The 14,081-nt window shown below is 41.4% G+C and overlaps 1 protein-coding gene across 17 annotated transcripts in view; it reads right to left on the reverse strand.

The window, feature by feature from the left end:
* The window catches only part of LOC131248856 (probable inactive protein kinase At3g63330), a 170,547-nt gene that overhangs the window by 82,816 nt on the left and 73,650 nt on the right, over nucleotides 1–14,081 (reverse strand). For 14 of the 17 annotated variants that reach the window (XR_009172502.1, XR_009172505.1, XM_058249338.1 and 11 more), the window contains one exon: nucleotides 9,705–9,762. The exons of the other annotated variants lie outside the window; for them this stretch is intronic. Coding sequence is in view for 12 of the 14 variants with exons in the window: in XM_058249338.1 (XP_058105321.1) it covers nucleotides 9,705–9,762 (58 nt within the window). In the remaining 2 variants the exon portion in view is untranslated. The remainder of the gene's footprint in view (nucleotides 1–9,704; nucleotides 9,763–14,081) is intronic. 17 annotated transcript variants of the gene reach the window in all.

Below are 14,081 nucleotides of genomic sequence, written 5' to 3' on the forward strand. Positions count from 1 at the left end.
CCACTAAAAGATGAAGCTACAAAAGACATTGCAACGCATGGAAGGAAGAAAAAAACCATAACAAGACCCATTGGACTTGATAACGATCAGTCAACATGCATATACTGACGATGATATAGAGGAACCACTTAACAAGTTGGTTAGGGCAAATAATGATCTCAAACTTGGTCTTCAAAAAATCTTTGACCTCCCTCATTCCAGCAGAATCACTACCGGACAGAACAATATCATCCACATAGACAATGAGAACCATGATGCCCGTAGATCGTCGACATATAAAGATAGAATGATCGGCATGACTACGAACAAAGCCAAACTCCAAGAGAACCTAACTAAATTTTTCGAACCATGCACGTGGGGATTGTTTGAGTCCATAAAGAGCCTTCTTCAACCAGCAAACAAGTGCAGGATTGTGAGAAGCAACAAAGCCAGGAGGTTGATGCACGTAAACTTCCTCTGCAAGATCCCCATGGAAAAATGCATTCTTAACAACAAGCTCTTAACAACAAGCAGAAACAAGGGCCATGATAAATTAACGGCCAAGGAGAGCACAACACGAATCGAATTAAGCTTAGCCACCAGAGAGAATGTCTCGAAGTAATCCACACCATGAGTCTGTGTATAAACCTTAGCAACAAGACGGGCTTTATAGCGATCAATTGAACCGTCTGGAAGAAACTTGATTGTATAAACCCATTGACAGCCAACAAGTTTATGGCCTAAAGGAAGTGGCACAAGGTACTAAGTATGATTCTTCTAAAGAGCAGACATTTCTTCCATCATCACCTTCGTCCAATCAAGACTCTGAAGAGCATGTGAGAGAGATCTAGGAATAGTCTGTGATGAAAGGGAAGCTGCAAACGACTGAAAAGACGGTGAAAGATGATCATATGAAACAAAATTACTAATAAGGTGTTGAGTACAAGATCGTGACCCTTTGCGCAAGGCAATGGGAAGATCTAAACTTGAGGTAGGAGAGTCACCTGAGCCAACATCCAAAGTGAGCGGAAGAGTGGATGGTTAAGCGTGTGAAGATTTATCTCGACGATGATACACCTGCAGAAGCTTAGGCTCACCCATATCACCAACAGGATGCTGGATAGAGGGGAGAAGAGTTTTCCCATGATCACTAGTAGAAAGAGGATAAGAGTCATACTCCCCCTGACTCGCAAGAGGATCACAAAGGGAACGGACGGGAGCGGAGAAAAAGGAAATATCCTCAAAGAAAGTTACATCGGCAGAGACATATTTCTTGCGAGTCAATGGGTCAAAGCATTTATACCCTTTCTGACTCCGAGGATACCCTAGAAAGACACATTTAATTGCCTTGGGGCTAAGTTTATCATTACTCTCATTCAAAATTTGAACAAAGCATGTACAACCAAAAACTTTAGGTGGTAGAGGAAATGGATTATTAAGAGGATACAATATAGTAAATGAAGATTTGTAAGACAGGATACGTGAGGGTATACGATTAATAAGAAAAGTAGCAGTTATGAGAGCATCACCCCAAAAATGTTTAGGTAGATGCATACCAAGTAGAAGGGTGCGAGCAACGTCAAGAAGATGACGATTCTTTCATTCTGCAATACCATTTTGTTAAGGTGTGCGAGCACATGACGTCCGAGACAAAATACCATGTTCCTGCAAGAAAGAAAGGCAGTAGACATTTACCCCCCCCCCCCCCCCCCCCCCCCCCATTTATCAGAATGGAGGAATTTGATGGAACAATGAAATTGAGTGCACACTTCATGAAAAAACACGTTAAACGCATCAAACACTTCACTTTTAGATTTCAAAAGATAAATCCAAGTCATGCGTGAATAATCATCAATAAAGGTAACAAAATATCTAAATCCAAAAGTCAAGATAACTGGAGCTGGTCCCCAGACATCCGAGTGAACCAGATGAAAAGGTTGAGATTTCCTCCCAGAAGAGCTAGGAGGAAACGTAGCGCGATGATGTTTAGACAATTCACAAATATCACAGTATAATGGTTTAGTGACAGATAAGGAGGAAAACAAAAGTCTCAATCTAGCTATGGATGGGTGGCCTAAGCGGCAACACCACCGAGTCATGGACTCTCGATCTAGAGAAAGGGACCTAGAAGCGGCAACGGGTGTATCATCGAGAAGATAAACGCCTCCTCGCTCATGCCCCCCACCAATCACTCTCTTCATCTCTAGGTCCTGAAACAAACAATAAGAAGGGAAGAAGGTAATGGAACAATTGAGTGATTTAGTAAGAAAGCTAACAGACAATAAGTTTAATGGAAAACGAGGCACATGCAAGACTGAGGACAAAGACAAGGAAGAAGAGAGAGGGATGGAACCAATTCCAGAGATGGGAGATTGGGTTCCATCTGCGACTGTGACATACTGAGTGGGAGGAGGAGAATAAGAACAAAAGAATTGAAACTTACCAATCATATAGGAGGAAGCTCCAGAGTCGACGACCGAGGAGGTAGGAGAGGATGACGCAAGAAGGGCAGTACCTGACTAGGCCAAAGCTGCGTGAGAAGGCTCAGGAATATCGCGAATGTGAAGCCGCATAAAGGCATCATATGCAGCCCGAGAAATGATAAGAGACTCCCCTGAAGTAGACTGCTCAGCTGTCGGAGTGGAAGACGGTCTCAGAAGCAACAGTGGATGCAACAGAAGCAGCAGTATACGTAGGACGACCATGTATGTGCCAGCAATAATCAACAGTGTGATTAGTTCCACCGCAATGTGAACAAATACAGGAACCATCACGTCCACCACGACCATGAAGACTACGGCCGCCACGACCGGGATCTCCCTCGCGGCCTCTACCACAACCACCAAAACCAAAAATGCGCCCTGAACTCAAGGATGGTACCCGAAGACCAAGAGAAGACTGATCGCTAGCAAGATGTACCGAACGTTCGAGTGGCACAAATGAATGAGAAGGAAGAGTAGAGACAGTAGCACGCTAATACATGACATAGACTACCGTCAATGAGGGAAGAGGATCCTGCATAACAACCTGATCTCGAACATGAAGATAATCAGAACTCAACCCAGCTAGGAACTGCATGATATGAATATCATCCCGATGCTTATGAGCATGTTCATGATCCTCTTTACATTTAAAAGGAAGAGGTTGATACATATCCAACTCATCCCACATACCCCGAAGCGTCGAATAGTAGTCTTTTAAGGATCTTGAGTTTTGTTAGAACCGATCAATTTCTTGAATAAGCTGGAATACCCATGAAAAATTCTGAGATTCCGAAAACATATCATGAAGCGTATCACAAAAGCCTTTAGCCGAGGATAAAAACATCACTGAGTGGCTAATCGAGGAATCCATACTATTTAACAACCATGCAATAACTTGATAATTCTCCTTTGAGACTTGTAAGTAACATCTGTAGAGCTTGGGAGATCATCCAAAATATACGACAACTTGTCATGGGGTCCTAAAAATACTTTTACAGATTGTGCCCATTGAAGATAGTTGTCACCATTCAACTTAGTGGAGGTAATCTGTAAGGGGTTGGATTCAAGAGACCCTATGGCGAGAGATGAGGGCCCTTTGTCAGCCATAGGAGCATCCAAGAGAGATAAATTTATGCCAAGAGAGCCCCTACGCCAAGTAAGATTGATTCAAACAACTCTATCTCACTCAATCCTTCAAGATAATAAGAGATAAACCTCAAACAAATATCAATCATCCAAAAATACCAAGAAACGCAGTCAAAAAAGCCCTAACCGAGTGAAAATGGCCCAGCCGCACGTCCGTTTGAGGTTAAAAACCTCTCAAACAGTGATCTTAAGTAAAAAAATCCACCGTGGGTAGCTTGGGAGGAAGATTTCGGTCCATCTTCAGCAAAGAAACCAAAGAAAAGCTTACCGATTTGAGGTAGATCGAAGAAAAACGGAAGATGGGGCCAATTTTCGAATTTCTCTATTTCGGCCAAAATACCATGAAAGAAGATCCAATAAATTCTGAAAAAATCATGACAAATCTTCTAAAATCAAGATTTATCAAACCCCTAAACTTTTAGCTTAAACGGAGTCCATGTGTCCGTACAACGCTGACATCAGCCGTACGGCTGCTGACGTCAGCAAGGTGACGTGTCGCCTCTCAATGTGTTGGATGCGGAATGCCTGCATGTATGCTTTGATACCAAGTAGAGAAAGATTTGATGATGATAATGTGAAAAGGAGAGGAAAATATTGAGAGAGAAGGAGAGTTTGGGAGAGATGTTGTGTTAGGCTCGCTTGCCCTAACACATAATATTTTATTATAATAAAGCATATAATACACCGTAGGAGAAAAGGAAAGTGTGCACATGCACTTACACTAACCACCAAACCACATACACAATACATAGCATTCTATATTGGACACTTCAGATGGGCAACTAGAGCCACATGTAGCAGAGGAGGCAGCATCACATGGTATTGATGTTGACACTCACGAACAACAGGCTAGATCTCCTTCCGAAGTTTTTAACCCATTGACGAGGAGTCCAGAGGGCAACCCGAGGCAGTCACTATCACGTGGGACACGTGGTGGTGAGATCTTATCCGATGCTCAAAGCAAGACGAAGAGCGATGCGGGTAATGGGCTAGTGATGATGATGACGACGACAATGGCGATGAGGATGATGATGATGGCGAACATAGCAATGATGTTGATGATGGTGATAGGGATAGTGGCGACAACAGTGAGACTCAACTTGAGATTCAGTCACAGAGGCCTCTTAGCCCGATCACTGGGTAGAGGAATTTTGATCATGTCACGGACGATACTGACCATGGTTCTTGCCCAAGAGAACCACGGCCCTGCCATGTCATTATTACGAGTGTCAGAAGTTACTAAAGAAAAAAACAAACCTAAAAGCTGATAAATTAAGGACGTCTTGGCACATTGCCTGAGGGACACAGGTATTCGTGAGAAGCAAGGTGGCTCTAGTTCTGAATCACGAACATGATATGGATCACAAACAAGAAGGGTAGCTTGAGTTTTGTGCCACAATATGGATATGGATATGGATCACAAACAGGAAGGGTAGCTTGAGTTCTGTGCCACAAGATACAGACCTTGTGGATAAACGGCGAGCGTCTCCAGCAGTTAAGGCACAACGTTTTTCGACTTTGGTCAAGAGTTCATGTAAGACCCGTAACCTCACGAGACCTTCCGTACGCTTCGACTTCTACGCGGGCATGTTCCTGGTGGACCGGATCGACGAGTTTTGATCGCGACCCTATTTTAGTATCGCAACACCCCGAGACTTGTACCCTAGAGACCGCGCGGAGGCTACGATTCCAACACCGCGCGGTACACCCCATTGCGACCCCTATATTAAAAGTTGCAGTTTTGGCACAATCCGAGGTGGGCCACACAATATACACGGGCCCCACTTGCACAAATCCCAATGTTGTCAAATCAATCAATCATCCTATCAATCCACTAATCCATCACCACCTACCCCCATCACCTTTTTCCCTTCCCCATGAAAAGGAAGCTCCAAAGGTCAACACTCATCATTGCACTTATTTTTTTCTCCCCTTTCTACCCATTGTCCCTTTTCAAAATCCCCTCCCTATCCCAAATTCTCTACCACAAAAGCCACCCTGCTTATGAATATTTTCATTCCCATTTTTTCCTACGAATTAGAGAAGAGAGAAATTGAGAAAAGAAAGAAAAAAATTAGAGAAAATTAGGGAGAGATTAAGAGATTAAGAGAGAGAGAGAGAGAGAGAGAGAGACAGAGAGAGAAAAGAGAGCTTGAGAGAGAATTAAGGGAGATCAAGAGGTTAAAAGGAAGAGAGAAGAGAAAAGAGAAATTAGAGGAAATTAGGGTAGAGAGGATCTTGGTGAACCATCGAATTACTGATCCAACCGTTCATCCTTCGAAGTGAGTGCATGGGAGGATCAAAACCCTCCCTTTCTTTGTGATTTATCTATTTTTGGTGGGCCCACAAGGGTGAGGCCCACCTTGATCATGTATCGTATGTATGGTGGACCCTATAGTGGCGGGGGGCCACCCCAATGGCTGGATCTCCTTCCCTTGCTTCCTCTTTCCATTCACCTTCCCTTTCTTTTCCTTTGATGATGTTGTGGGGACACAAGTGGGCCATGCGGACAATGCATTGAGGAAGAATGGGGCCTCCACCCACTCGTGGGCTATGTCCATCAGATTCTCCATCCCATTTTGGCCATTGAGCCCAAAGCTTAAGCCAAACCATATCTCAGGTGGTCCACACCATAGCAAACCAACGAGCTGAAAAGCCCAACGTCATTGACGCCTTCTGCATGAGCTGGGAGAGTGGGTTCTCCCCTCAAAGGACCTACTGAGATTTATTTCTTAGATCCACACCATCCACATGTCTCCGACTCATTTTAGCCATGGAGCCCAAAAACAAGACGATGAGCCCAAAAATCAAGACGATCCAACCATCAGGTGGACCACACCAGAGGCGACGGTGGGGCTGGGAGCACCCCTCACGTCTACAATGCAAACATGGGCACCTTGATGTTTTTAATCCACGCCATCCAGCATCTTCTCCAAATAATTTTAGGCCATGGGCCGAAAAATGAGCCATATCCAAGTCTCGAGTGGACCGCATGGAGGGGAATAATTCCTGTATGTTGAAACCTTCCAAGGCCCACTGTGGGATCCCTGTCCGTCCAAACGAACCCAAATCAGGGCCATTGGCCTCCAATCCAGCTGGCCTACACAATGGACGGGTCAGATTATCCACCTTGGGCCCACCTTGATGTTGTGTCCAAAAAAATGCATATATATATTAAAAATAATAATAATACAAAAATTTTGTTGTCAGAGGGTGGCGTATGCCCAACAAGGGAGTGGATTAGGGCCCACTCGTGGGACCCACGTTATGTATGTGAGTTATCCACTCGGTTCATACGTCATTCCAGATCATTTTAGTCCATGGGCCAAAATTTTGGGTTAATCCGAATCTCAGGCAGACCGCACGGAAGGAAACAATTTTTGGCTATTGAAATCTTCAAAGGGCTACTATGGGCTCCCTGTTCTTCCACACCAGTCCCAGTCAGAACCTATTGGACTCCTCTCAAACTGGCCCATCTGGTGGACAGATCGAATCGTCCGAATGGGACCTACCTCGATGGTGGAACTCAAAAATGTATTTTATATATATATATATATATATATATATATATATATATATATATATATATATCTATATATATATATATATATATATATATATATATATAAATTAAAACCCAAGCTCTGGTGGTGTTGCAGCGTCCAAACAGTGGGCGGACGCTCACCAGGGCGTGGAGTGGGGGCCCATTCGTGGGACCCACAATAGTGCATGGATTTCATCCATGCCGCCCATCTATTTTGCCAAATCACTTTAGGCTAGGAGCTCAAAAATCTGGCCAATCCAAATCTCAGGTGGGTCGTGCCGTAGGAAACAAGGAGGGCAATGATGTCTATTGTTAAAAGTTTCCTTAAGCCTCTCTAATGTTTATTTCCCAGCCCACTAGGGGCTGTGAAGCCCATTTCAGGGTCCCACCTTGGGGGATGTGTTATCTACCCTACCATCCATCTTGGTAGGGTGTGTGGGGCTTGAATTTAAGTGGGCCACACCATGAAAACAAAGTGGTTGAGTGTCTGCCATTGGAAATCTTTCTAGGCTCAATATAATATTTAATTGTTATCCAACCTAACTGAGGGGCCGCCATGGTTCCGCCTTGATATATATGTTTTATCCAAACCGTACATTTGTTTTGTTATCTCCTTTATGTGTATAGGCCCAAGTATGGGGCCGATTCTAGTCTCAAGTGGGCCATGCCACATAGACCTTTACATTTCTAGTGGGGCATGTTGTCCGGGTCCCACTCTCTATATATGATGTGTCAATTAAGGCCAGTTATCGCCTGATATGTCTGATAGCATGCTAGTGTACTTGGCCTAATAGGACACACTAATAACATGCTTAGTGTAATGATATCATGCCCACTTATATGACCCATATGCATCGTTTGTATGCATGTTGTGGATGACGATTGATCATAGCATACGCCCTTGAGATACTTAGGGGACCCCATATGAGATAGGGTTAACCAGCTCGTAAACGGGTCCACTATCGATGAGCCGGGTGGGCATTGACAAGCCACTGGTAAGGCGAATAGTGAGGTCTCTTCCACTGACTTGGTCATGCGCGCGATGAGCAGGCAGCCAATGTTGGAGTGTACTAGACCTCGGTGATGTTTCCAGATACGAATTGTATTGATATGTGGACTAGTTGAGGATTGACATGTTTTGCATTGCATCCCTAGCATATGACATTTGGCCACGTAGGCCTTGCATTGCATAGCCTTAGCATGGCTAACAGCATTCATGGACTTGGTAGTTTGGCCCTTCATCATCTTCCGCATACTCTGATATCTGTATTATTGTCATATGCATTGTGCACGTACACACGCACTCTACTAAGCTTAGTAAAAAGCTTATGCACGTTTGTTTACGCTAAAGCATATCAGCAGCATTGAGCCCAGAGTATGAGCCTGTTCTTTTAAGTTCTGATTACATCTTGTATTTCCCTTTCTAGCATTGTACTCAAAGATTATATTAGTGGATATGTAGTGATGATGTTAATTTGTGACTTGGGTACACTTGTGGTTATGCTCCTTTATAAAAATAAAAACTCACCCTGAAAATTCTTCTTGTAGAATCCTAGGATCAGAACCTGCCGTACGGGAGCTGGGATCTAAGAATGACGTACTACGGAGGCTGTCGGCACCAGATTCGGGGGCTAGGAATTTTGTGAGCTCGGTTCCCGAGTTTGGGGTGTGACAGCTCACTTCCACATACAGGTAAGAACATCCATAGTATGGAGATAGGCAGTAGTATGGATATTCAGGAGTTACATATGTACCCACCCCAGATCTATATCAACCATAGGCATACTGGTTCAAATCTGAGAGAATGAGCACCAACATTATGTCAAAGTATCTTCACCAGTACCATTCTACTATGACATGGGCACTATACTGTTGATTTGTGGAGTAGCGGTACTATTCTCAACCCCATCGAGATGGATATAATGATTTTGAGCCACTGCGGATCTTTATGTAGATCTGATCCACAATCACATACATCATTCACAGGTATATTTCTAACAAAGGATCACCACCATTCTAAGAGGAAAGTAAACAAAGAAAAGGTTTGATTTTAACTTTACTTTTTAAGTTTCACATTACGTGAGTTTTACACCATTTTTAACAAACGAAGCTAAAAAATTAAAAACAAAAAACAAAAAAACATTGTAGCGTATGCTACAAACGACTATAGTGTATGCTACAGGGGTTTACGCAATTTAGCTATGCTACATAGCACTATGGCTACGCTATGCTACAAGCGCTATTTGAAACACTATACTTAACCTACATTGCGCAATCACCTTCCTGGTATAACCTTACATATTGATCAGTCTATTTTCCTAAGTACAAGGAAATCTATTTTGCTTGTATATGATCACTTTGAAAGTTATTAAATCTTCCTCTCTTTTTTTATGTGTTTGCTAGAGCTAGATTGTATGCTATAGCGAAATCAAGGATAGCTAGATTGTATAATCTACTGACAATAGTGCATTAACATCCACAATGTTTGGCTAAAGTGATATGAACATTCACATACAAAACTACATTAAACATGAAATAAATGAACTTCTCACCAGGTTTAATGTCCCTGTGGATGATGTTGCGATCATGACATGATTTGAGAGCCATCAGCTAAAGACAAGCAACAACATACGAGTTATCTAATTGATGTTTCTACACGTTACATTGGTGAGCAATATAGAAAGAATTTAGCAAATAAAAACCTAAACAACATAGCTATCATAACTATGAGCATTCCAAAAACCATAGGTTTAAAACAACTCAAAATAGCATAAACATCCAGAAATTTGTTATATTATCACACAAGAAGAAGTGTGAAAATACCTTATTGATTGAATTCTGAAAATATTAGTTATGGGCCTATGGCAAACGAAACAAAACTTATTATGTAGAAAATAACAAAAGGAACAAAAAATCAGTGTTATGTGTATGATAGATATTATCCGTACCACACCCCACCATTCAAAACATAGAAGGTATAACAAAAAAATCAAAATACAATTGATAATATTGATAATATTGGTCAATACAAGCTGTTATCTTGCAATATTGAAAATATCATGAGATATTGGCTTTTCTATTTAAGTATAAATACATTGTATCGTCTTTTACATTTGATATCATCGCTTGTATTGGCAAAAACAGCATGAATGGTGCGAATATAAAAAATAAAATAAAAAATCGAAAAAGTTTTATAGAGACTTAATTTTGACGTTTGACAGCTCCACTTGATTTGTTTGACATCAAAACAAATCAGTGTTCATAGTATCAATATCGTTACATGTACTGCTTATCAGGGATAAGGAAAACATGTCAATATCACCGAAACCAGGAAATGTATTGTTGACAGAGGAAAACATTTGGGAAACATGAGGAAAACGATGGAATTTCTCAATGAAATTTCAAAAGATACTAAAGGACACATATTTCCATAATTAGGAACATCGATATGAATATCGGTAGCGTATTGGTCAATATGGCCATATTGTATCCGTATCAGCACGAGCCAATATGCGATACGGGATCATATCAGTCCGATACGAAAAAATTGACCCGTATCAGTTCATGTCGGCCCATATTGGCTGATAGGGGGCGTATCAGCGCCAATACAGCCGATACATGCCTATACGCCTATAAAAGCCCAATTTTGACTTCTCTTTTTCAAATTTTCACACGTCTTCTCTTCTTTTTTTTCATTTAGAAGCCTAAAAACTTATTTTAGGCTAGATCTAGACCTATTTTGGGATCAAAACAAATGATTTAAAGGGATTCGACAAATCAAAGCGAAGTGGACCATTATAGGAAAAATCTGAAAGAAGGTTAAACCTTCACTTTCTTTTTTATATTTCCATCTTCTTTTTGTTGTATTTCAATGTAATTGGGCATTGTTCACCAAATCATGCTCGATTTGTATTTAATTCAGGACCATTTACTTGACCTTCAACAAGTCAAATCGATAGACTGCATTCTCATCAAAGAATGGTCTGATACACCAATGAATACATGGTCAAAATACAAAAAACAAAAAATAAACAAAAAATCAAAATCAAAAAACAAAATTGATAGATTCTTAGATATCTCATTTTTTTTCCTATTTTTCTAATATTTTTCCACATTATTTTGCTTTTAAAAAATCCGACCTTCTGACCGATACGGGTCGATACGACCCCGATACCGATACATGACGTCATATCATATCATTTTTCTGCCGAGCCGATACGCTGACTAATACCCACATTGAGAACCATGGTTAGGAATAAACAAATTTGCAATTAAAAAAACAAACATAATAAGTTTCCATATTTAACAAGGACCTCAAGCAAGAGTTGTCGTAAAAAAATCAGTGCAAGAAACGAAAATGAGTCCATATTATACAAATCAGGTACCAAACAATAACTAAAGCAGCCAAAAAGCAAAGCAATTGAAAAACACACCTATCCAACCATCCCTCATTCCCACACGGAGTTAGGAGGTGGCTCGAAATTGTTATTTCCATCCCTACTCAGTCGGCCAGAGTACTGTTACTCCACTTATCGACAAGACTGTGGCCAGGTCATCTTCTATTTGTATCAATCGAGGTATTCTCCCACATCTCTCTAGTACTCATCCTCCCTAAATTGTACGAGTATGCCTAGACATGGGTATTGCGTGATAATAACCAATTGTGGACATGTAACGCCCCGAAATCTAAGGGTCGAGCAGATGCCCAGCTCCCGAGTTCCAACGCATCACTTATGCAACATAGATAATGATGATTAAATGTTGTCTGTATTAGCACATTAAACATGAATGGGATTAAGCTAAATCAACATATCACACTCCAGAGACAATTAAATTTAAGCAAGCGGAAGACTCTGATAGATATATAAGACATATAAACTGTTGTAGGTCCCCAGAGTGTGAACATGTTACCAGGTTAAATATATATATACTTCCAAAATGGACAAAATGAATATACATGTGTGTTCCAAAATACAAAATAACAAGTGTAATGGCATCTAGTCAGCATCCCTGTAACCCCGTCGATCAGAACATGGTCTACATAGACCCGCCTGATAGCTGCATATAGGAGAACTCCTCCTCGTCATCATAGAAGTCAGGATCCGTCACGAAAGCCTCGTCATCATCTGCAACTACAACAGGGTCTGGTTGGTGTTTTAAAACACCGTCCCAGAGTGGGAGTGATCAACTTAGTGGAGCTATAAGGCAAAGGTTAACATGTTATCAACTCAATCAAGCAGTAATGATAAAGCAGTACAACAATCATATCCTAAGTACTCTTGTCAATGTAGGAATGGTATGCGATAATGATGTATGCCCTCGCCTACACTCCCTCAGCGACATCATCTCACGATCGCGGCATGCACCACTCCGGACACGTGCACTTCTAAGCCAAAGCACATGCAATACATGTATGATCGTGTTAGCCCAATTCTTAATTAGGTTTATTTAAACAGCATATTAGGAAAACTAAGGTACCTCCCTTTTTATCACTTACCCAAACAATGATCCATCTAGGGTCGTCAATCCTAATTAGTCACATACGATAGATAGTTCCAGGTCACTACAAAGAGGCTTGACACCTCAATGCAGGCCTGGTTTATACTCTAGTTTACTACGGAAAGGCTCGTCACCTCGGCGTAGACCTAGAGTACGCTCGAGGTCACTACAAGAGGCTCGTCACCTGATCGTAGGCCAACAGCACGAATACAGTGTCCCATACCACCGTATTCAGCTCACGAGTTTGGGTTGATCACTGGACACTACAGGGAGGCTCGTCACCCCAGCGTAGGCTGACAACTCGACCACGGTGTCCCATACCACCATGTCCGGCTCATGAGTCTTAGCGGATCGTGGTACCAAGGTTAAACGGGTTTTCATTTGTAAGTGATACCTTAGATTCAAGCAGTTGCATCCATACATGGTGAACACACATTAGGCCAATCGGGTTACTTGACAAGCTCGATTGGTACGAGCGCACGCTAATCTAATCAACATGGAGCGCATACACACTCTGTGTGACCTAACCACTGTCGATAGTCACCGTACGACTTGGATTCATCGAACGTGTCCATTTGGCAAAGCTAAGTCAGCCACTCGGTCGGAACCTCTTATCGATTGCCTGATCTGCGTATCATTCCCAATCATACTCCAACACAATAAGCATTCATATATGGCAGTCAACACAACACTTCACGACCAATTCAAGTATAAATCACATTTGAGCATTTTAACAAACACATAGTGCACATATCATCATACATAAGCATTTCATACATGGATCACTAAGCCTAATATAAATTACATGGAGAAATCTATGTAAATAGCTAAGGTGATTGGGAATCTTATCTCAACACCTTTAATAAGTACAGTTCATCAAACAATTACTCATTCAGACAATTTACCAAACACTTCTACACATTACAACATACATGTATTATATTAGTTATAACATATATTATAGCGAATCCTTTCACAAAGGAGTTGCCACACATACAATGATCATGTATTCTTAATTAATAAGCATGGCAAGCACAAATCATAATTCCATATTCATTCAGACATTTCAACAAACACATAGAATGCATTATATTCAACATAGTTCATATATATGTGTAATACACGGAAAGCATCGTATCTAAGCACATATGACAGCAATCAAGTCAATCACAAATCATTACTGACATTGAAAGCCCTGAAAACCATAACCTAAACATTTATAGTCCGCACCTTTCGCCGGTAAACTCATATCGAACTCAATTTGTACACTAAGTCTTTGTTTACGACACAACGACAACCTGATTCACAAAATAGGTAAGCCATTTCCCCTAATTACGATTTGGATTCCTAAATCAAATTAGGGTTAGGATTTCTTACCCAAAAATGGATTCGGAATCACCGATGTAGCGACACAGGAGAGGCGATTCAGC

Source organism: Magnolia sinica, chromosome 6 (assembly GCF_029962835.1).
Source record: "Magnolia sinica isolate HGM2019 chromosome 6, MsV1, whole genome shotgun sequence".
Taxonomy (NCBI): domain Eukaryota; kingdom Viridiplantae; phylum Streptophyta; class Magnoliopsida; order Magnoliales; family Magnoliaceae; genus Magnolia; species Magnolia sinica.